This window comes from Brachyistius frenatus, unplaced genomic scaffold, assembly GCF_029030835.1.
Source record: "Brachyistius frenatus isolate BFR_SWC_R1_liver_20210118 unplaced genomic scaffold, ASM2903083v1 Contig_87, whole genome shotgun sequence".
Taxonomy (NCBI): Eukaryota; Metazoa; Chordata; class Actinopteri; family Embiotocidae; genus Brachyistius; species Brachyistius frenatus.
In genome coordinates, this window is record NW_027210686.1 from 3,134 (window position 1) to 26,614 (window position 23,481).

At 41.5% G+C, this 23,481-nt stretch overlaps 1 protein-coding gene across 1 annotated transcript in view; it reads right to left on the reverse strand.

Annotated features, from left to right (window-relative positions):
• Window positions 1–2,948: 2,948 nt before the first annotated feature.
• LOC138627552 (disks large homolog 2) overlaps window positions 2,949–23,481 on the reverse strand; it is a 72,645-nt gene continuing 52,112 nt past the window's right edge. Inside the window, exons 4-12 of the mRNA XM_069709965.1 lie at window positions 22,013–22,082; window positions 21,833–21,907; window positions 16,390–16,469; window positions 12,765–12,888; window positions 12,326–12,467; window positions 5,119–5,225; window positions 4,042–4,183; window positions 3,100–3,243; window positions 2,949–2,954 (exon numbers count right to left, since the gene is read on the reverse strand). Of these exons, the coding sequence (XP_069566066.1) occupies window positions 2,949–2,954; window positions 3,100–3,243; window positions 4,042–4,183; window positions 5,119–5,225; window positions 12,326–12,467; window positions 12,765–12,888; window positions 16,390–16,469; window positions 21,833–21,907; window positions 22,013–22,082 (890 nt within the window). The remainder of the gene's footprint in view (window positions 2,955–3,099; window positions 3,244–4,041; window positions 4,184–5,118; window positions 5,226–12,325; window positions 12,468–12,764; window positions 12,889–16,389; window positions 16,470–21,832; window positions 21,908–22,012; window positions 22,083–23,481) is intronic.

A 23,481-nucleotide genomic window follows, 5' to 3' on the forward strand; every position in this document is an offset into this window, starting at 1 on the left:
TGAAATCAGGTCCAAACATTTATCAGACTTCCTAAAGCCTTCCTAATTCAGTTTCATAACTTCAATATTTCACATCTTGATTGGACAGGGACATGGCTACTAAACATGTTCGTTTCTGTTGTTATTACTACTCCTGGTTTCTGTCAAGCAGCATGTGTGAGTGAGGAAGCCAAAGCAAAGGTGACAAAGATGTCCTTGTAGTTGCGCTGGTCGCGAGATGCTAATCCTCTGTGCCCTCTTCATCTTATCATTGTTGAAGTTGGGAGTAGATTGGAAAAGCTTTGAAAGAAGGCAGAATTGGGGAGAACTTTCTGTCCGGACCATCTGTCGGCTGCCACCGTGTCAGCAAGAGTTCATGGGTTTTGTAAACATAACAGAAAACCATAAATAGAGGTTTTAGGTATTAGATCATTAATGATGAAGAGAACTGCAATGTTGAAAAGATTTGCTTTCTATGAATAAATGACCTTAGAAATAATTACATATTAGCTTCATTCCACCAAATCCATGTTAATGTTTTGGAGTAATCAGCTCAAATGGCTTTAGGAAGAGAGATTTATATTTACAATATCTTTTTAAACCTAAACAATGTGGATGAAGTCATCTGTTCCATCACAACACGGAATTTTCACATTTTCTCACAGACACAATACTTCTGAAAACAAAAACAAACTGGAGCCACTCTTATTATGATTTGATGATCCCTCACATTCCTGTGTCCTCTGAGGTCCCCTACTGTGCTGTGGTTTGTGTTAAATCCCGTCCTCCCCACTCTCCCTAATCCCCAATCTCTGAAAAGGAGTAAATACGCCCTGTTTTTCCCTCTCAGATCAGATGGGTTTATCTAATGTTTGATTTGAGGGACTTCAAGGACAAAAAGGAAAATCTAAACTCTAAATTTGGTTTAATAGTCCTTTAAATAGTATTTTAGGGCACAGCTGCTTTTTTAAAACTGTTTTGTACAAGTGAACAGGATGATGGAAAGCTGGACAACCATTTTGGAAGAGTGGTGATTAAATACAGTGAATCATTGGATACTTCCTGAGCATATAAAGCCAGCATGTTGTATCTATGGTATTTATCTATATTTTTGGTTGTTATACCATGAAAAGCCTGTTTCTCAAAACTTTCTGACAACATACTGTAACTCTTTCAAAGCACCTCAAAAATGTAGAGCTGCTGTAAAACAGGCTCAGTATTTGTCTAAAACACCAGGGACTGTATTCATAAAGAATTTTAGTACTAAAAGTTGATCCTTGTGATGAAAGAAAATTCTTAAAATGATGACGTTTTCTAAGAATTTCCTCTTAAAGTTAAGAGTAGATCCTTTAAAGATAAACGTGACAAGAGCTCTTCAGGTGAAAAACTGTGAGAAGCAGGGAGGAGGAATTTTAAGTGGCTTAAGAATTTCTTCAGAGAAAGAAGATTGCAGAAGAACAGTGAGGTCGGAGAAATATTCTTCACATGCTGAATGGTGGCACGTTAATGAAACACTACGTATGATCTGTTTCAGGGATGAAGTTTGTGGTCAATCTCATTGGAGACGCTCACTTCTCACTCAACGCAGTAACACAATAACACCAGAAACGACAGTGATCACAGCGTTAAGATATTTGTCAGAAGTGATGACTCAGGGACTTCTCAACCTTCATCTGCAGTGATCACACACAGAAACAGCCTTTCAAAGCCTCGTATTGGAACGCAGTTCATTTCATCTCCACTGGATGTTACTGTCCTTTCTTTTCCCATTATCACAAAGTGTGTTTTTTTGATCAAAAACCACCGTGTCAGCAAGAGTTCATGGGTTTTGTAAACATAACAGAAAACCATAAATAGAGGTTTTAGGTATTAGATCATTAATGATGAAGAGAACTGCAATGTTGAAAAGATTTGCTTTCTATGAATAAATGACCTTAGAAATAATTACATATTAGCTTCATTCCACCAAATCATCTTTTAAAAGGATGAGTCACGCCTACCAATGGTGTCAACCACGCCTACCAATAGTGTCAACCACGCCTACCAACGGTGTCAACCACGCCTACCAACGGTGTCAACCACGCCTACCAACGGTGTCAACCACGCCTAGCAAAGGTGTCAACCACACCTATTAACGGTATCAACCATGCCTAGCAAAGGTGTCAACCACGCCTACCAACAGTGTCAACCACACCTACCAACGGTGTCAACCATGCCTACCAACGGTGTCAACCACGCCTACCAATGGTGTCAACCACGCCTAGCAAAGGTGTCAACCACACCTACCAACGGTGTCAACCACGCCTACCAACAGTGTCAACCACACCTACCAACGGTGTCAACCACACCTACCAACGGTGTCAACCACGCCTACCAATGGTGTCAACCACGCCTAGCAAAGGTGTCAACCACACCTACCAATGGTGTCAACCACGCCTACCAATGGTGTCAACCACACCTACCAACGGTGTCAACCACGCCTACCAATGGTGTCAACTACACCTACCAACGGTGTCAACCATGCCTAGCAAAGGTGTCAACCACGCCTACCAACGGTGTCAACCACACCTACCAAAGGTGTCAACCACGCCTACCAACGGTGTCAACCACGCCTACCAACGGTGTCAACCACACCTCTTCCGTAAGATCAGAATTTCCTTTCCTTGCTCTGAGAAGTTTCCTGAATCACTCCTAAACTCAGACTCTTTGCTAGAAATCTTTGGGATAAGTTTGGAGCTCTAAGAATGTTTATGAATACGTCCTCTGGTTACTGTAGTTTTTACCAAACGTTACTCGAACAAGAGGAAAGGATGCATTTGTTGGGGACTCTTTTCAGTCCAACATGGTGGCTCACTGGTGTGTTTTTAATGGTTTTGGATGACAATGGAGCTCTACGGCTCAGAGAAATAAGGTCAATCGGGCTTTGATACACACACAGTACTTGTTAGTAAGATGCATTCATTGTTGATTCAGGTCTTAAGTAAGAAAAACATACTATTAACAGACTTATCCTTTAAAGTTACATAAAGCTGCATGTTTAATATGAATAAGATAAGCCTCTGTCAGGTGAAAGGCTCTTTGTACAACCAACATCAAACTCAATGTAAACCAAGTACTCACTGCTGCCTGCACTGCTCTGTACATAAAGAACAAAGGCAGAAGAACACAGAGTATGTGCAGAGATGTTCTACCTGAAATATGAATATCTGGAGGGCAGATGTCAGGAGATGGTGAGGACACTGGGGCTGGCTCCTCTGCACAGATCTGCAAAAAATACATACGTGATTTTAGAAAACAGAAATAATTAAAAACAAATGGATGTTATACTGATGACAACCAAGAGACAATAGCCACTGTTGATTTGCTATTCAAACATGTTAAATAAAAGACACAAGAGAATAATGAGAAACTTTGAACTAGTCATAGCCTGCTAATAGAGAACATTAAACAGCAGTAACAGAAGAAAACAGCTGACGGCTGAATCTGGAGAATGTAGAATAATTTTAAATCAGTTCGACTGAGCTATAGAAACAATGTGCTGCTATGATTAATTAAATGTTAATTCAAATAATGTGTCAGAGAACTCGAAGTAAAAGAAAATGTTTTGCATATGAATAATTCCATTTATTTTTCATTTCGCAATTCAATTTTGAAATTCAGGAAGAACCATTTTATTTAAGGAACAAATAATTATTAAAGAACATTTTCTTCACTTTGAGTTTATTAAAATTGCATTAAAAATTCAAAATTATTGAAACATTTTGCAAAAGTTTATCAATGAATTATTCATCTCAAACTTCACTAAAAGTTTGTAAGTTAGTTATTACTTCAGCGCACATCAATATTCTATGGATAACAAAAACAAAATGAAGGTGAGAATGAATTTATTGCTGCAGTGTACAAGCTGCAGGAGCCTTAAATGTGTTTTAGAAACCAAAGACAAATAAATTTTCTGTCACTTAAATGTGTCTGCTCCTTCTCTCTCCTACTTGCTGCTTGCAGTTTAAATAAAATGCAGTGTATTGTGGGAATCCACTGACAGAGCAGTGACGTGGCGCTGACCTCAGGTGACCTGATGTGGACTTTTAAGCGTCCAGAGTTGTAGTTGTTGGCCGCGGCTCGCTGCACTCCGTTGGGGAGAGATGTGCTGCTTGGAAACAGTCCTTTACCAGGGATGAAGGCTATCTCCACGACACTGTCCTGGCTGGAGAAACACACCAACAAACACAAAGACATTCCCGTGATGTTTATTTAGGATACAAAAACGAGGTTACGCTACAGCATCTTCTTAAAGCCCAGAGACTGTTCCTGTAGTTCACGCTCAGAGCCCTGCTCAGGGATGCACGTGGAGCAGTTAACTTTCCTTTGGAAGTATTACAAGTCAAGTCGCTTGATTAACATCAGAACCAGAGTAACACCAATGGTACACGCATGTTTGTGATTTTATCCTGGACCTGAAACTTGAGCCGAGAGCGCACATGCAAGTTTGTGGCAAACTCAGAAAATCAGCAACGGAGACCCTGACATGCTTCAAAAAGCCGACAGCAGTGAAACAAGGAGCTCGGCGAGATGTTTAGATTTAGAGTCAGACTTTATTTTAGAGTATGACGGTCCAAGACTGAAGAAGGTCCGTCAGCTCAGGATCGCTGGGAGTTCTCTGTTACATTTGCAGCGGTTACGCACCAAGAATTTGTACCTCGGGGTCATTTCTGAAGCTGAGGGAAAATATTCAGGAAAATACCGTAACACGGGTCTCCAGCGTGAAACGCTCACAGCATGTTGAAAAAGCAACACTACCACAGCTCCATGCGCCTCCTTGGATTTAATGCTCCGCCATTTCTTTCTGATCCCAAAAATGAAATTCAAGCTAAAGGGTCTCTGTTTCCGACCCTGAAAGATGGCGCTTTATGGGCTTGAAGAATTCCCGTTCGTTCCAAGCAACATTCAAAGTGTACCAGGAGAGTTGGCAGCGATTTATTGCTGCAGTACTTTGAAGATGGAGGTCAGATTTTTATCAGCTCCAGTTTTTGGTTGTTATAGATGAAAACTCTGAATTGGTTGATAGACTACTTCTCCCAGTACAGTTCTTACTGTTTATACAGAGGATTTACTCACTTTGAGTTACACAACACCACTCACCTGAATTTGACTTTGTTTAACATGCTTTTGGCCTCTTCATGGGTGACTCCTATCATGGACTCCTTGTTGATGGCGATGAGCTGATCTCCAGGTCTCAGACGTCCATCCTGCTCAACAGAGACAGAGTACAGGTCAGACTGAGCTCTGAAACACAACTGCCCTTATTTCCTTTGTTGGGTTATGCTGTTAAATAGGATTTCTACATCTTTTTAATTCATGTCTAGCTCACTAGCAATGAATGTATGAGCTACTGCAAAGGATCTCAGCACCTCTTCAAGTGTGGTCACTATCAGCCTTCATCCACTGCAGAAACTTAAACACAACAAGTGACCACTGTTGCGTCTTCAGCTTTTGGTTTTCACCATTTGTCTGATATCTGGATGAGTTTCTGCAACTGATTGCAGGTTTTATGGTTTGATGGTGCAGTGCTGCTGATCAGTCAGGCAGATGTGTCATCTCATCATGACAAGGATGGTAACAACAAACACAACAACGACGGTCTGCCAAACATGTTGATTCAAGGCTTAGTCAAACAGTGACGGAAAAAAATGTAAAAGATGAAATAAAGAAAAATTACAATTTACAGTTTTACAAGCTAAAAAAGCAAAACAGTTTGAAGTGCCTGAACTGGCTTGTGTGTTTATCATACATGTTCCAGATTATATATCATTATTTGGAAATGCTTGTACAGATTTTGGCCTGGATGACTGATTGACAGTTGAGGGTTTGAGATGTTACGGTGACTCACCGGGGGGCCTGTACTCGGCAGCGAAGTAACTTCAGATTTACTCTTTATTTGAGTCCACTTCTTACCAGGACACATCCATGGGTTAGCAAACCTAACCAGGTCATCTTCAACATAACACACACCAACTGACCAATCAGTTGTTTTGGAAAATGGCTTCACCAATGGTACACGACCCGTGGCACATGCTGCGAGGATAGTGAGAGGGTTTCTTAGGAGAGAGAATGTGCAGAGCCAACAAACCTCTTTGGCTTTCTTTGATGATTTTATAAGAGAGATATATAGATTACATTTCATGGTGCTTTTCTTTGCTGATATTGTCCTGCAACAGAGACTGATTGAAGCACTACAGCTTGTAGTCCAATTATAAGATATGAAAGTAAGCCTATCTCTTGCTTTGAGTTATGTTTCTCTATTTAACTCTTGTTGGCTCCGCAGTCTGTTTTGAATAAGGCTAAAAAAGTCATACATGCCATAAGAATACACATAATTAAAATCTACAGTCACACCTATAAAATCATCACAGCTAATATGGACCATTACATTAATGCTATTAGTTGTTATTTTTGTAGTATTACATTGCACATTACATAATACTACTTATACTGTGTACATCTGCAGTGTTGCGCAATTTTATATACCATGAAATTCTATTTATAAAATGTTATTTATATTTTTCTTACTACTGGATTTTTCTCTGACTTTTTAGCTTTGGATTTTATTCGGAATTTAAATTCCTTAAATAAATTATTTGTAACTGATAACTTATTTAGCAAATACATCTGATTCTGAAGACTACATGCTATATGAGCAACATATTAATTTAGTGGAATGTAATTATAGTCAGATGTACTTGTGCAGTAATAAGGAAATAAGAAGGCAGTAATATTATAAGCCTTTCAACATGTACACTGCTCCAAAAAATAAAGGGACCACTTAAACAACTCAATGTAACTCCAATCAATCCCACTTCTGTGAAATCAAGCTGTCCAGTTTGGATCAACACTGATTGAGGATCAGTTTCACCTGCTGTTGTACAAATGGAACAAACAGGTGGAAATGAGGCAATTATCAAGACAACCCTATAAAGGAACGGTTCTGCAGGTGGTGACCACAGACCGTTTCTCTGTCCTCGTCCTTTCTGGATGATCGTTGGTCCCTTTTGCATTTTGCCAGTGTCCTCACCACTAGAGGGAGCATGAGGTGTCTCCAACCCACAGAAGTTGTTCAGGTAGTGCAGCTCATCCAGGAGGGCACATCAATGTACGCTGTGGCAAGAAGGTTTGCTGTGTCTGTCAGCACAGTGTCAAGAGGACGGAGGACATACCGGGAGACGGGCCGGTCCACCAGGAGACGTGGAGGGGGCCGTAGGAGGACAACAACCCGGCAGCGGGACCGCTATCTGCTCCTTTGTGCAAGGAGGAGCATGAGGAGCGCTGCCAGAGCCCTACAAAATGACCTCCAGCAGGCCACTAATGTGCATGTTTCTGCTCAAACTGTCAGAAACAGACTCCATGAGGGCGGTACGAGGGCCCGACGTCCACAAGTGGGGTCTGTGCTCACAGCCCGACACCGTGCGGGGCGACCGGACTTTACCGGAGAACACCGAGATCGGCAGCTTCTCCGTCGGCGCCCTGCGGTCTTCACGGACGAGAGCAGGTTCCCACTGAGCACATGTGACAGACGTGACGGAGTCTGGAGACGCCGTGGAGAACGTTCTGCTGCCTGCAACATCCTCCAGCGGGACCGGTTCGGCGGCGGGTCAGCGACGGTCTGGGGAGGCGTTTCTTCGGAGGGCAGCGCAGCCCTCTGTGTGCTAGCCAGAGGTACCCTGACTGCCATTAGGTCCCGGGATGAGATCCTCAGACCCGTTGAAGACCATCTGCTGGTGCAGCGGGTCCTGGGTTCTTCTGATGCAGGACAATGCTCGGCCTCATGTGGCTGGAGTGCGTCAGCAGTTCCTGCACGATGAAGGCGTCGACGCTCCGGACCGGCCCGCCCGTTCCCCAGACCCGAATCCAATCCAGCACATCCGGGACATCGCGTCTCGTTCCGTCCGCCGACGCCACGTCCACCGCAGACTGTCCGGGAGTGGACCGATGCTTTGATCCGGGTCTGGGAGGAGATCCCTCAGGAGAACATCCGTGGTCTCATCAGGAGCATGCCCAGGCGTTGTAGGGAGTGATACAGGCACGTGGAGGACACACACACTACTGAGACTCATTTGGACTTGTCTTCAGGAATCTCCACAGAAGTTGGATCAGCCTGTGATCTGATTTTTACACTTTTATTTGGAGTATGATTCTGAATCCAGACCTCCATGGATAATGATTCTGATTTCCATTGATCATTCTTATGTTATTTTGTTCTCAACACATTCCACTATGTAATGAATCAAGATTTTAACTGGAATATTTCATTCATTGAGATCTAGGATGTGTTGTTTAAGTGTTCCCTTTATTTTTTGGAGCAGTGAACATTTACTCATCTGGGATTTTTTTTTGCCAGCTCTTTCCTGCATTAGGTAGCTGCAACACTGGACTTCGTTAGTGAATTGATAACCACCTTTGTCTGAGCGTGACTGCATTTGTTGGGTTTAGTTAAACACAGATTAAAGAGCTCAAGATTAGTGTTGCCAATTCAGTATCTGACTAAATATGAAAAATGGTCACAACCTTCCCTTCTGTTCCCTCAGTATGACGTTGAATAATTAACATTATGTTTTTATGTTTAGGGGAACTTTTGGCATACCTATGAATGGTGTACCTATGAATTTTTGATTGTTACATGTTGGAGAGCAAAAGGATAACAGCTATAGCACACACCAAAATTCTACCTTTAGTTGCAGCAAAATGTTACAACACTCCTAAAAGCCCTTTACATCTTGTACCATAAGTCACTTGCTGCTGCACAGAGAACTTTCTACAGAGATCATATTTAAACTGAAACTTAAGGCACAGCTAGCTTGAGGCAGTCTGTGCTGCTCAGCCTCAGGTGGTCACTCACTGCTATCTCAAATCCCAATGATGTAAAACCTTGCAGCTCATTTGCAACAAGAAACATCTGCTTCCTTCAAGCATACAAACACAAGTGCAGATTACTGCATTCACTGTCTCCCCCTTCATGCTCCTCCGTCCTTCCTTGTCATATAAGGTTGGGAGGTTGCGAGGTTGGGAGGTTGGGAAGTTGGGAGGTTGGGAAGTTGGGAGGTTGGGAAGTTGCGAGGTTGGGAGGTTGGGAGCTTGGGAGGTCGGGAGATTGCGAGGTTGGGAGGTTGGGAGCTTGGGAGCTTGGGAGGTCGGGAGATTGCGAGGTTGGGAGGTTGGGAGGTTGGGAGGTTGGGAGCTTGGGAGGTCGGGAGATTGCGAGGTTGGGAGGTTGGGAGCTTGGGAGCTTGGGAGCTTGGGAGGTCGGGAGATTGCGAGGTTGGGAGGTTGGGAGGTCAGGAGATTGGGAGGTTGGGAGGTCGGGAGATTGCGAGGTTGGGAGGTTGGGAGGTTGGGAGGTTGCGAGGTTGGGAAGTTGGGAGGTTGGGAGGTTGGGAGCTTGGGAGGTTGGGAGGTCAGGAGATTGCAAGGTTGGGAGGTTGGGAGGTCGGGAGATTGCGAGGTTGGGAGGTTGGGAAGTTGGGAAGTTGGGAGGTTGGGAGGTTGGGAAGTTGGGAGGTTGCCCTGTCCAGCAATTGTTGTCTTGTTTCTGTCAAGCACAAATAAATGACTAAATATTTCCGCCACCGTGGCGATAGAGCAGAGCTCATCTATCATGTTTACGAGAAGCTTCCTGTCGAGATATACAGAACATTTCCTGTCGTACTCTTCAACCTTTACAGGCTTCCATCACAGTCTGGGGACAATAAGCTGTTCTGGAGGATAACAGGTTCCACAAAAACAACAAAACAAGCAACAAACTGATTATGCTAGCAAGTGTAAATGTATGTGTGTGTATATGTATGTGTGTGTGTGTGTGTGTGTGTGTGTGTGTGTGTGTGTGTGTGTGTGTGTGTGTGTGTGTGTAAACAGTGTGTGTGTGTGTGTGTGTGTGTGTGTGTGTGTGTGTGTGTGTGTGTGTGTGTGTGTGTGTAACCAGTGGTTGTGTGTGTGTGTGTGTGTGTGTGTGTGTGTGTGTGTGTGTGTGTGTGTGTGTGTGTGTGTGTGTGTGTGTGTGTGTGTGTGTAATTGTAGAATTTTATGACTGTAGTCTCTTAGCTCACTGACCGACCTTCAGACTTGGTGTTGTGTGTCTGTTGTGGGACTCTGACAGTGAAACACAAATGCAAAGAATATCCAAGCAGTGTTTAACATTGTTCAGTCAAGCATGAATCCCGCAATATTCAGCAGCATGAAGTCACAGGACTGTATTTGTTATCTTTTGTCATTTCAGGGAGTCAAGGTGATACTTCAGAATACAATATATGTTTTGTGTTTAGAAAGAACAAGAAGGGTGTTTTGGTCATTTGTAATGTGATGTATTGGGATATTGATAGTATTACTTACTGTACAGAATTAGAAGGGGTTGAACCCTTTGGAGTACTATGGCATGATCAGCTGATGAAGACCATGTGACATACAGGTAAGTAGACCTTGAGTTGAGATTGTCATTGTGACCAACTGCTTGGTGTTACTATAGTTTAGTAGTTAAACTAATGCAAAAGTCAAAGCATTAAGGGAGAACAACTGAAGCCCAAACTACCAGTCATGTATTTGGAGGGGCTTATATAAATAAAATATATTTTATAGAAGGTATAATAAGGCTGTTATGAATGCACATTAAACTTGTGTAAATGGTATTGTATTCTATTAGGTTTTGGCAGATGGTTTCATAATAATTTTCCTCATGCAAGTGTAACCAGGTCATTGTAATTACACAAAAATCGGTCTTCCGCCTCTAAAAAACAGTTAGTTTCAAAGCCCCTCCTATTTGAGTTCTTCTTCTGTGGTGGTCTGCCAGATTAGACTCATTGGGACCCTGTTTCCTCTCCTTCCTGAAAGGAAGGTTTTATTCTGTTTTGATGTGTTGTCACCAGACGCTGCTCCAAATAAACGGACCTCCTCCTCCACATGTTCACAATGTGTCCTTCAACACAACGCAGTCCACTGCTTACACATTATTGCTGAAATAATTACTCTATGATGCTAGTTACCATGACAACAGTAAGAAACTGAAGACTACACATGAGGAAAGGTTTTATGAAGAAGTAGGGAAAAAAAAAAAAAAAGAGAAAAACCCCAGCTGGATCAAACTATGAAAAGCAAAAGATTTACTAACACTAAGGTGACACTTAGTTAACATTACTTTAGCTTATAGACATTTATTTTATTCATTAAGTACTCAGTAATTCTTATTTTATGCTAACCAAGTTAAAGAGACGTTCAGCTAATGTTGCTGCATTACTTCCTGTTTTTGCTACTTCAAGTTAAAGTTAGTTATTTTCAGGTAACTTTTTGATAACATTACTATCAGTTAATGTTACTTTAGAGTTGAAATAACTTTCAGTAACATTACTTTGAGTTACTGTCTCAGTAACTTTCAGGTACTGAATTTCAGTTAGACATGCCTTTTATCAAGTACAGTTCATCTACGGTCATTTTCATTCCACGTTGTTATTGAAATGTAAGATTTCATTTAAACTTAATTTAATCATTGACCAAATAAGTACTATCTGTTTGAGATACATGTTTAATGTAACAGGCTGCGGGATGTTTGAATGAACTTTGGTTGAACATACATACGGTACTACGTGTTATTGGTTTAGACAGCTGGTCAGAAACAATGTCAGCAGCCTTTGACCTGAGCATGACTCAGCAGTATTTAACACTAATCTGAGGCCAAAGCTGCAGTGGTCGACGCATGCAGTCTTTCATTCCTTCTTACTCTCCCTCTGTCTCTGCCCACCTTGTACCATTGTGTTAGCTTCATTCTCACCTATAGGAGTCCCTCACTGCTGCACTGCATCCATCTCAGTCACGTTTGATCTCTGTGGTCCCTTCGTGATGGCTCAAGGGATCCAGGGAGCACACTGAGCTGAAGGCATCAGGTTTCCCAGTTAACAATGTCATGCTGGAGGACCTTTTTTTTTTTTTTTTTTAGCCGTGACCCAATGTAGGCTCAAGAGATCCATCTGATTTGGATATTATTTGAAAAAAAAAAAAAAAAACATGATTTTTCCTGAAACTGAAACTTTTACTACCAAAACCAACAGAGGTTCAGTCAGAAATGACGAACGCTCATCAACAACAGTCCGGAAGAATTTGTGCTGGTTTTATGGAGGCAAGCGTTCACTGACAGTTCTACATTTAGAGAAGACTGTGGTCTGTCCAATTATTCAGACTTTCATTGTTACTTGTTTTGTTTACTGACATAATTAAAACATCCTGGTATGACTCAGATCATCTTTTCTTCTGTCAGCAGTTTTGGGGTTTAATTTGACGCCGTGTATTCCAGGTTGTTTCCTTCATTTCTTACCCGGTGACAGTCGCCTCCGGAGAGCACCTCCTGAATGAACACAGCGGGGCCGTCTGGCTTGTTGGAGCCTCCTCCGATGGTGATGCCAAAACTGCTGGATCGTGCTACAGAAATGAGTTGAATCACTCCTTCACCTGGGTGACTGGGAGGACAAAGATACATAAACCAATACATTTTTGGAATGAAAGAAAAGCGAGTCCTTCTGCAACCAACCCTTTCCTTCAGAAGCAGGCAACCAGTGACGGCTGTCAGAGCTTTGGTACATCTACTGAAAATCCACTGGTCTTCCCTGTATTTGTGAATTTTGTGTGAAGCAGCGCAGTGCAAAAATCTGAAAAGGATTGCTTAAGCATTTTTTAAAGAGTTACATAACTTGACACTTTGTTTGTAAATACTTATGAGACAGCTTTAAACCCACAGTCCTATTTAAGCTACAAACCTGAGGGATCGCAGCATGGACCCACTGCTGTTGTACATGTTCTGAGAGCCTGCTGGGCTCAACAACAAAGGACTCTGGGAGCGGGATGAGGAACCAGATGATGTGCTGTCCAGGTAGCGGCCTCCTTTGAATTGGCAAAAAGGAGAGTGAGACAGAGCAAAGACTTATTTAACCTGTACTTTGCTGCCAAAACAACAAAAGAGGCATAACACCTCAGACACCTGCAGATGATGTCATCATTTCAGTGTTTGTGCTCACCTGTTCTTCCTTTGTTGGTGACTGAATCTTTTTTTTAGTATACGTAGTTTGACTACTGATTTATTTAACATCAGAATACAAAGTGTATGAACTGAGAATAGGTAGGCCGTCTGTCAATCACGACTCTGCCTTAGACAGCAGAAAACTCGAACTGCATGTTAGACTGAATTTCAGGTGGCAGTCTTGAGACTGGATGAGAGGAATGTTTGATGTTTTAGTACACCGACAGCAGCCAGATGATTGGAAAATCATAATTAGAAATGTGTAAGACACTGCACGAGAGCCATAGGGAAGCAGCTGATGAGGAAGACAAGCCGTTTCAAATACAGTGAACCCTCGCTATAACGCGGTTCACCTTTCACGGTCTCGCTGCTTCACGGATTTGCATCGTGCATTGTGTTCTGCATTCTGATTGGCTAAACAGTCTCTCCGCTTCTTCTCTACCTGTTTGTCAATAACGTTGCGGTTTAATATTCATTACAGTTCTCAAACATAATCGATGGTGGCATGTCGGTTTATAAGAATCTTTTTGCCCAGAAGAAAAAAGAGCGACAACAACTACCGATAACTATGTTCTTCTCTCGAAAAACCACACCTGCACCGCCGGCTTTAGAAGAAAGAACCGCTGCAGAGCGGAGTCAGGATGCAGCGGCTCAGTCAGAAGAGCAGTGAAATACACGAGTCACTATTTGTCCGACTGTACTTTGTATTTTTTTTCATAATCATTTTTCATTTTCTCCCGTTCTAATCCAATGACTCGGGTCGCAGTGGGGCGGTGCCGATCTCAGCAATTTGAAGCCTTCAGTTCGTATTGATGATTCAAATTATTATTTTACAGTACAGTAGTTATTTGTAAAAAAAAAACATTTATACAGTACTTTTATTTGTTAAACAAATGCTTGGGCTTGTAAAAAGGTTTTGTTCTTTGGTTTCAATGTATTATGGAGTATTTCATTGTATAATAATTGTAAAAAAAATAAAGGTTACTACTTCACGGATTTCGCCTATCACGGTCTCTATTTGGAACGTAACCCCCGCGAAAAACGAGGGTTCACTGTATAGTGAACAGGACTCATGTTAAACATGCGACAGCAGATGTGGACACCCTGGAGGAAGTCCATACCAAAAAATTAGACCTGAAATGAGTTAAAAGGGAGAGCGTGGCAGTTTTACTGCAGTTGATCTCGCAAGACCACTCGGTTCATTTAAAACGGTTTGATCGTTAGTAAACCTACGTTGCATCAGACTCAGAGGACGTGTTGATGAAGAGGACTGCTAAGTGTTGAGCAGGAGACGGCCACTCTGGCCCGGTGAGGGATTCTCCACCACAGCAGGAAGCAAACATGATGTTTGTTCTACAAGGAGTCATGCAGGGAATGAACTTTACATATTTCATTTCAGACATACTAAAATGAAGTTCTCATCAGTTTGCTGCGGCTCCAGTCGGCGTTGCTATAGTAATTACACGGCGTCGGGGGGGGGGGTACTTTCTGCAGTACCTGGGACCTACAGAGTCGAGTGGAGTAGTTCCAGCAGAGGAAAAAGGGCTTTAAATTACATTTTTAAACACTATCCACAGATACTCATCCAGCCAGTTGAGTGTTTACCATAATGCAACACACTATACTTCAGCTATCCCATAATCAGTTGAATCCTGATGTATCAACACTGTGCTACAGCCCTGTTTTAACAAATCTGGACCAGCTGGCTACCTCCTTCCCAACTGAAACAGATGTTGGCAATTATATAATGGACAACTGCATTTGTCATAGACCATTTTTAAAGGCTGACTGACTGCATCCACCCTTTAGGCTAAGTACTCTGTCAAATATAGAAAGGTTATTTGGAAGTCACTTCACGTCATGCCGGATGAATATTTATATACCCACAACTTTGTCATTTTTACTATTCATATAACTTATTTAATATATTGGTCTATTCTGTATGTGCAGCATCTATTGCATGTCTGTCTGTCCTGAAGAGGGATCGTCCACTGTTGCTATCCTTAGGTTTCTTCCATTTTTATGCTTTTGTGACAGTCGTGGCCGAAGGCGTTACGTTTTCAAGTTGTCCATCTGTCAGTTTCATTCTCAAGAACAAAAATCTCAGGAATGTTTTGTGGGAATTCTCCAAAATTTGTCACAAACGTCACTTGGACTCAAGGGTAAACTGATTACATTTTGATGCTCGAAAGTGAAGCTTACGGTGACCTCATAAAACACGTTTGGGGCCATAACTCCCATTACATCATATCTAAAAATTCAAAGGCCACCTTCACTGTGACATCATGATATTCTGTAAAAACACTTTTGTATTCAACGCCACAACTAACAGAAGGAGAGATTGTGACTGTATTTCACGTTTGTTCAGATAATCTTAGGTGTCCATCTTGGAACTGTGGTGATTGTAGAAACCTTCTTTGCTGTTGGGCTGAAGATGTGTGTAGCATGAGGCAATATTACAGTCCTGACCACGTCACTGCCGTGCCAATAATTACGTTAAATCACACCCTTGTGTGGAATATTGTGATTATACAAGTTACATAAAACACAAAATCTAAATGTATTCATATTGTGGGGCAATTCACTCTCAAAATATAAAACTTTTTGTTAGTGCAATCTCAGTTTCCATGGCAACAGACGGGGTATGACTAAGAACCGGAAAACAATCAGTCATGTTAACTCTTATGTAACGTATGTAATATTTACTACTCCAGGAAGTAGTCGACCCTTAGCAACCACCTAGCAACAGAGAAGATTTCTAGTCCGTTTTATTGCTTTGTAGAGCTAGTTTCTGAAACTGAATAAATACAGTACGTAGAAACACAAAACTGCTCAGCTCGCTCATTCTGGTTGTTCTGCTGAAAAACGATACTCATGGACTCATGTCTTTTTAACATTTTAGCTCCGTGTCATGTGTTCAAACCAAACTGGTCCAGCTAGCCTCCTCTAGGACTGCAAGTGTGGACTAACCGTGGTGTTACGGTACGGGTGCTCGGAGCGACCAAAAAGGACCAAAAGAGACCCGACTTCACCAAATGGGTCATTTAGTAGAACTATAACAAGTAGAAACTACATTATATTACATATTATATGAAATTCAATTCCAATGATATATTGCCATTGAGAAGGTCTAGGGATATTTCTAGTGATGAGCAGGATGTGATGTCATGATGATTTGTTCCAAATGTTCCGTTGACCAATCAGATCTCTGGGTCAGAGCTACTGTACTTGTAAAATCCAGGTTTTAGAATTTGAAGCTTCTTTGCAGCAACATCTGTACAAGATCTGCTAATGCAAATGTTTATTATACTGCAACTTGAGAAGGGAAATGCACCACACGAAGGGCTAAGCGGGGATTTACCTACCTTGCTGGATGGGAGAGTTGCGTGTTGATCCTGTGCTACCATTGGATCCATATTTTTCCAGCAGCTCAGCAAATTCTCTCCTTTTCAAGAGAGACAAGAAGACAAATGCTAAGAACAGCGTTGGTGTGAGAGCTGGTCCGAGAGCCACGAACAGATTAGAGATGACTGAATGGATTGAATATTTTCAGAACATCTACTGTTTGGTTTATCTGCATGTCACACATTTAAGCCTTTGATGTTATCATGGTCTTGTGCAGACCAGGACTGTGATGACAACTGATGGTCATTTTTAATGGTAAAATCTTGTGTCACACTTCCATTACATTTATAACACCATTTTTTGCTATTTCTACTTTCCAGATGTAATGTGTATTATTTTTGTGACAAATTTAAGTCAAATAAAGAACATGCTTTTCTGACATGATAACACAAACTGTTTAGATAGTAAAACTCAGAAGATAAAGTTGAACTGCTTCACGTGATCAGAACTGAAAATATCTATTAATTGTACTTTTAAACTAGAAATTTCTGTTGACATAAAACCAATATTTCTACATCCCTTAAATGCACTGAAAAATATAATAAGTGAAAATCAACATCTTGATGAACATAAATTCATCATCCCTCAGATAAAATTATTCATTCTTTGACATATTTCAATAAAAAAGTCGTTCTCAGTTTCATCACACAACAGAATATAACTGGCTATTATTATCATCATACAACACCACAATACAGTATCCCCTGTGGAAGATGATTTAAATTTGGCATTTCTAAGCGGTCACGTTGGCTTTGTGGGAAACAAGGTTGTTCTTGAAGAGCAGAAAAGACGACCTCAGGCTGCTCTTCTTTCATAACCAGCATAAAGAGATGATGAGGCTGAAGGTGCCACCAGCAGGACAAACTGAATGAACACTGAAGCAGTGTTAATAAACTGTCACGCTCATTCTTTAGATCACGATGCTCTGACTCTGATGCATGTCTCTACTTTATGCACTGGCAGTGTCGACTCATTTCTCCTTCCACCATTTCAGTTGTTTGTGCATTTAGTGGATTCTTTAATGCTATTTCACGTGTCTGTGAAATACGGTTTCGCTCCTCTGGCATCAACTTAAAAACAATGGGGCATTTTGAACACACAAACTTAATAATATAGAATATAAAAGTAAATTATATTTTGTGGAGAAATAATATTACATATATGAGAGGAAAAAACAACAACATTTTCTTTGTTTGATGAGTGAGTAGCCAATAAAACGGTGCAGGATCTTTTTCATGTTGATTAACCAGCAGTAGTCATCATAGCAGCAGGAACGATGATGTGTTTCACCTACAGTCTCTGATTTGTGTGGATGATCTTTAAGGCTAGCACAGCTGCATCTTCACTAATTATCTCATTATCTCCCAGTATTGCTGGTCAGGATCTTAATGATGATCTGTGTTTTTCTAAGTACCACATTAGGCAGCTATGTCTCTAAGTCTAACAGTAAAAGTCATCTGTCCTAATGGCCAGATGTGTCGTTAATATAAGAGCTGATCCGTAAGTCTCAGACTCAGCTGTGTGTCGCTCAGGGCTCAAGGAGTGTGTGAGTGCAAAATATCTACAAAATGATAAACATGAATAAAAACTCAATGATACAAGCAGATTGCAGAAGCAGACGTAGCATTCATGCTCAGACTAGTTTAGTACTGATGTCCTGTCTGTTTGGACCATTGCCCTCCTTCTGCGAGTTGTCCTGCCTTCTTTTTAGTCTGCCCGGCTTTACGCTATTTTGCAAGTAAACTGAACATTTATGTCTGAATGTATCTGCCTGCATCAGTGTCGTCCTTTAGGAACCTTATTATGTCACTCATGTGCCTCCAGAGCAAATGAGGACTGTTTTGCAAAGACTTGTTTATGTTTAATGTAAATTTAACACATAAAAGTCTCTTAAAATTAGCAGAGAAGAGAGCTGTAGAATTTAACGCATTATGTGTAGAAGAAGAAAGTATCTAATTTAGCATTCCCAAACACTGGTAGCAAAAAAATACATTTTAGCAGATGTACATTTTTGATGAGCTAATAAAAGCATTATTTCATCTTGCTGTTTCTACAAAGCCTCCAAACTTTGTTGTGGCTCTCATTTGGGTCTTAAATATGCTTTTAATTATAGTTCATGCTGAGGTTATTATTAACACTGTTAAGTGGTGATCTTATTGAAATATAAGATTTTCTTAGGCTCTCCCTACTGGTAAGAATATCCAAAGTGCTAAGCTAGTTTTGACATTCTTTTAGAAGGAGCAGAGCGAATGAGTTGGGCGTGCAGACAGACCGACAGGCATAATCCACCCCCCCCTACCGCTCTGCCCCCGTCCATCCCCTTTGCTCTGCACTGCAGGGTGGTTAAAGCAGAGCAGAGATTAATACACAGGGCTCATCTCGTCAGGAGCACAGCCCGAGGTTAAGCTCTCTCCCCTCCCGAGTCTGTTGTCACTCTTCTGCATGTAACACAAAGCGGTGGTGGTGGTGGTGGTGGTGGTGGAGAGGCACTACAGCCAAGCTACACACCAACACACAGAACAATTATGTAGGCTCCTTCTACACATCCTATCTGTAAATCCACAGTCACATCATTAATACTGTCACTGACTTCTAATTAATGATATGCAGCTGAGGTGTAAATCCGGCCTGTGTCACGCTCTCTTCACTGAGGATATACTGGCAGAGCATTACAATTTCTTCTGTTTAGAAAAGATCAGGGCTGACACGTTCATGCGCAACAGTTTTATATGCAAATCATCTCCTGTCTGTCCAACATGTCGTCAGGAATCATGTTGTCTGCAGTGCAGGGAAGATCAGGTCTGTGATGCTGACAGCTGGCACTGACCTTGTTTTCACTCAAACTGGTTGTGGTCAGATTAAAAAGATGGTTTAGCACTAATACTACCAACCTTTACCACGGATAATGTCAGTACTGTTGGGTTTTTATGGTGCTGGTTTGTTTGGTGTTCACACTACATATTAAATCAACAAAAATCTGTAAACATGAAATTATATCAACCAACAGATCCTTGCTGATTTAATCAGTTAGTTTTGATCTAGTCCTGCCTCATCAGCACTATTCAGACTACGGGGAAAATCAAAGTCGAGTGACCTACAAGATATCTTGACCCTGAAGTCTTTCGGACGATCTTCAAGAAACTCAAAAGTTGCAACTCTGAAGTTGCCTTCAGAGAACACTTCCAAAAACTAGCAGCCGCTTCCAAGCTGCTGTTCACTGCTGAAATTCACGTTACAACCACGACGTCGTCCGACAAAACCACCATACATCTATTTTAAAAACTTCCATCCATCATCCATCCATCCATCCATCCATCCATCCATCCATCCATCCATCCATCCATCCATCCAGTCATTCATCATCCATCCATCCAGTCATTCATCCATCCATCCATCCATCCATCCATCCATCCATCCATCCATCCATCCATCCATCCATCCATCCATCCAGTCATTCATCTTCCCATCCATCCATCCATCCATCCATCCATCCATCCATCCATCCATCCATCCATCCATCCATCCATCCATCCATCCAGTCATTCATCTTCCCATCCATCCATCCATCCATCCATCCATCCATCCATCCATCCATCCATCCATCCATCCATCCATCCATCCATCCATCCATCCATCCATCCATCCATCCATCCATCCATCCATCCATCCAGACATACATCATCCCATCCATCCATCCATCCATCCATCCATCCATCCATCCATCCATCCATCCATCCATCCATCCATCCATCCATTCATCTTCCCATCCATCCATCCATCCATCCATCCATCCATCCATCCATCCATCCATCCATCCATCCATCCATCCATCCATCCATCCATCCATCCATCCAGTCATTCATCTTCCCATCCATCCATCCATCCATCCATCCATCCATCCATCCATCCATCCATCCATCCATCCATCCATCCATCCATCCATCCATCCATCCATCCATCCATCCATCCATCCATCCATCCAGTCATTCATCTTCCCATCCATCCATCCATCCATCCATCCATCCATCCATCCATCCATCCATCCATCCATCCATCCATCCATCCATCCATCCATCCAGTCATTCATCTTCCCATCCATCCATCCATCCATCCATCCATCCATCCATCCATCCATCCATCCATCCATCCATCCATCCATCCATCCATCCATCCATCCATCCATCCATCCATCCATCCATGTGTTAACCTGCCCTGGTTCATGGTGAGGCTGCAGCCTATCCAGGCTAATTTTGGGTGAATAAGGTCGGACCCTGAACAGGACGCCAGCTGGGCATTATTTTATGGAAAGTAGCTGAGGTTTTTCCAAGAAGTCTCTAAATTAGGTGCCTATTTGAAAAAAAGTTGTTAAAGGGGTTTGAAAAGTCACTAAATCTTGTGACAAAGTTAGAAAATTGGGAACACTGGAGCACACGTGTGCATCAGAAGTTCATCGCATCACAAGGCTATGAAAGCAATGCCGTAATTCTTTATGTTGTAAGAACATATGAAAGACAGAAATGAAACTCAAATCTGAGTTTGGTGCAGTAAACGGAAGCTGTCACTAGGGAAGGGGGGGGGGCAGCTGCACCCCCGACCCTCAGCTTTACTTCCTGTGAATGCTTGAGGTATCTGACACCTGGATATTAACAGCAGATCCTTTAAGTGCTGTAATCTGGGAGTTGGAGCTGCAGTGGGTTCAGACATCTTCCACCATCATCCTTTATCATGTCTGTCTCTACTTACACTACAGTTGGTGGGAAATGAGCACTGTTGACCAGGAGCCTCAAGCCTGGGTGTGCTAAAGATGCTTTAATCCAGTCACCTTTAAAGCTGCCCATTTGTCCCACGTCCATTGTGAGGGACAAATATATCCTCCTCAGCTTTGACATACACTGATGTTATGAGATAATCCATAATAATGTTAATAATGATAATGTTTTGGCTCGTGTAATTTGAAACAGCAAAAGATGGTGGTTTGTTTTAATACATAAAAGGCCCACATTGAGCCTTTTATCGGCATTTAACCAAAATCACCATCTTTCCCATAACAGGAACCAAAGTGTTTGACCTCAACCACAGACGTCTGTCTGGATGTGAACTACTGTCCTGGTTTGGGTTTCAACTTTGTTTCACAACACAAACAAACAAGATGCAAAAAATGAGTGAAATTTAGATCAACAGTTGTAGTTAATGGAAAAGATTCAAGCTGAATAATGACAAAACTATGCATTTTCTAATAATGCTTAGGTAAGAATAAGTACTTTAAATGTTGAAATATGAATGTATAACATTTTGTGCAGTGGCTTAGAAGAATAGGAATTTTTGAAGTAAAATAGAAACAGTTTAACAACCAGCATGCTACCGTATGAATGTACAGTGTTGTATTCATAGGCATCTGCTTACTTTGCTTCCTCATCTCTGGCTATGAGAAGGCGCATGTGATTGGTTGCAGAAGCTGCTCTCAGGATATCCACAGCTCTGAAACAAACACACAAAAACATATTTCCAATGTTGGTACAGCATCTCCTCAGTCAATCATTGGGTTCAAACAAACATGAGAGCAGTAAGACATCACTAGCTTACCTTTCACTCGTAACTCCTACTAGACTGTCCCCATTCACCTCCAAGATCTGGTCCCCCGGCAACAGGTTTCCTGTTAGAGGTCAAAGACAGGTCAGGTGACAGTCCTGCAGTCTGATGGGGATCAGCTGCAAATGGAGCTTGTAAAAAAAAAATCATCGTTGTGTAAACAATCATTGAAGAGAAAGTAAAATTCAAAGTGACCTGCTGACTGATTCAAACCTTTTTAATGCATGAATGGCCCATATTTATGGATAATGTAATAGACAATGCCAAAATGATTTCAAATTAAGATGAATAAATATAAATATGATCGTAAAAAAAGCTGAGATTCTTAAAATTTGAGGCGATAACGTCAATCTGAAACGGGAATACAGAACTGTAACTTTTGTTGGCTAACTGTGGCCCCTCCAAGTGCTCTGAGTCATGTCAGTATTCTCTCCCACACTGGGACTTCCTTCCAAATAAACAGAACAGCAGTTCATACCAGAGACCTCCACTCTGAATGAGCTGCCATCTGGTGATGCAAGTGTGAGTGGAAAAATATCAAAAGTCATCACATCCTCTTTTGGACCAGATTCTTAAGTGTGCTACTGCCAGACCTTCAGCTTAAGTGTCCTCACACCACTTCCTGCTCCGTGGTGGTGGGGATGACTTTTCCTACTGTTTTATATGGTACATATATATCCTCTTCCTCTTGCTGTAAAATGAAAAATCCTGTCTTTAAGAGAAACTTCTTTTTTTTTTTTACTCCTTCAGTCTCAGTCCTCTACTTTGGCGGACGTCAGTATTAAACTCTGGAGATAAGACTTCAACCTCTGCACTGGAGGACCAACCTCTATTTTCTGCAACTTTGCATATAAAAATTTTCATTTTCATTTTTAAACATTTATCTGGCGATGTTATCCAGTGAACATTTAAAAAGCAGAGAAAGTAGAATAACAAAGTGAAAAAGAATAAAGTGAGATTCTCTGCAGGTAGGGTGCATTGACTGATGATCATTTTAAAGAAAACGGGTTCAACTTGATTTTCCTCTTTTTACGACTGCATTCTGTAAATTATGAAAGTGTTTTATGAACTTTATTCTCGGTTCATATATTTTTACATACAAACTTGATTTTTGATTGCATTGCCACAAATTTTTCCCTCAGAACAGTTTTTTATGTTTGCATATAAAAGACACAAAACTACCTTCATGTAGATGGATACAGACAGCCTCAAGAAGACCCTTCCTGTTGAGGAATGTGTGGCCTCACTAATCAGACCTGAAAGCTACGTTCACTTTTATAAACACTCGATGGTACAGACAGCATCAGCTAATTAATGGGGAAAGTAAATAGTAGATTAATCCATAATAAAAATAACCATTAGTGGCAGTTGGATCCAAAATTGTTTGAAAGAGCTCCAGCTCAACCAACTGCAACAGTAAATCCTGCCTTAACATGAATTCTTTTCATTTATTTTTAAATGGG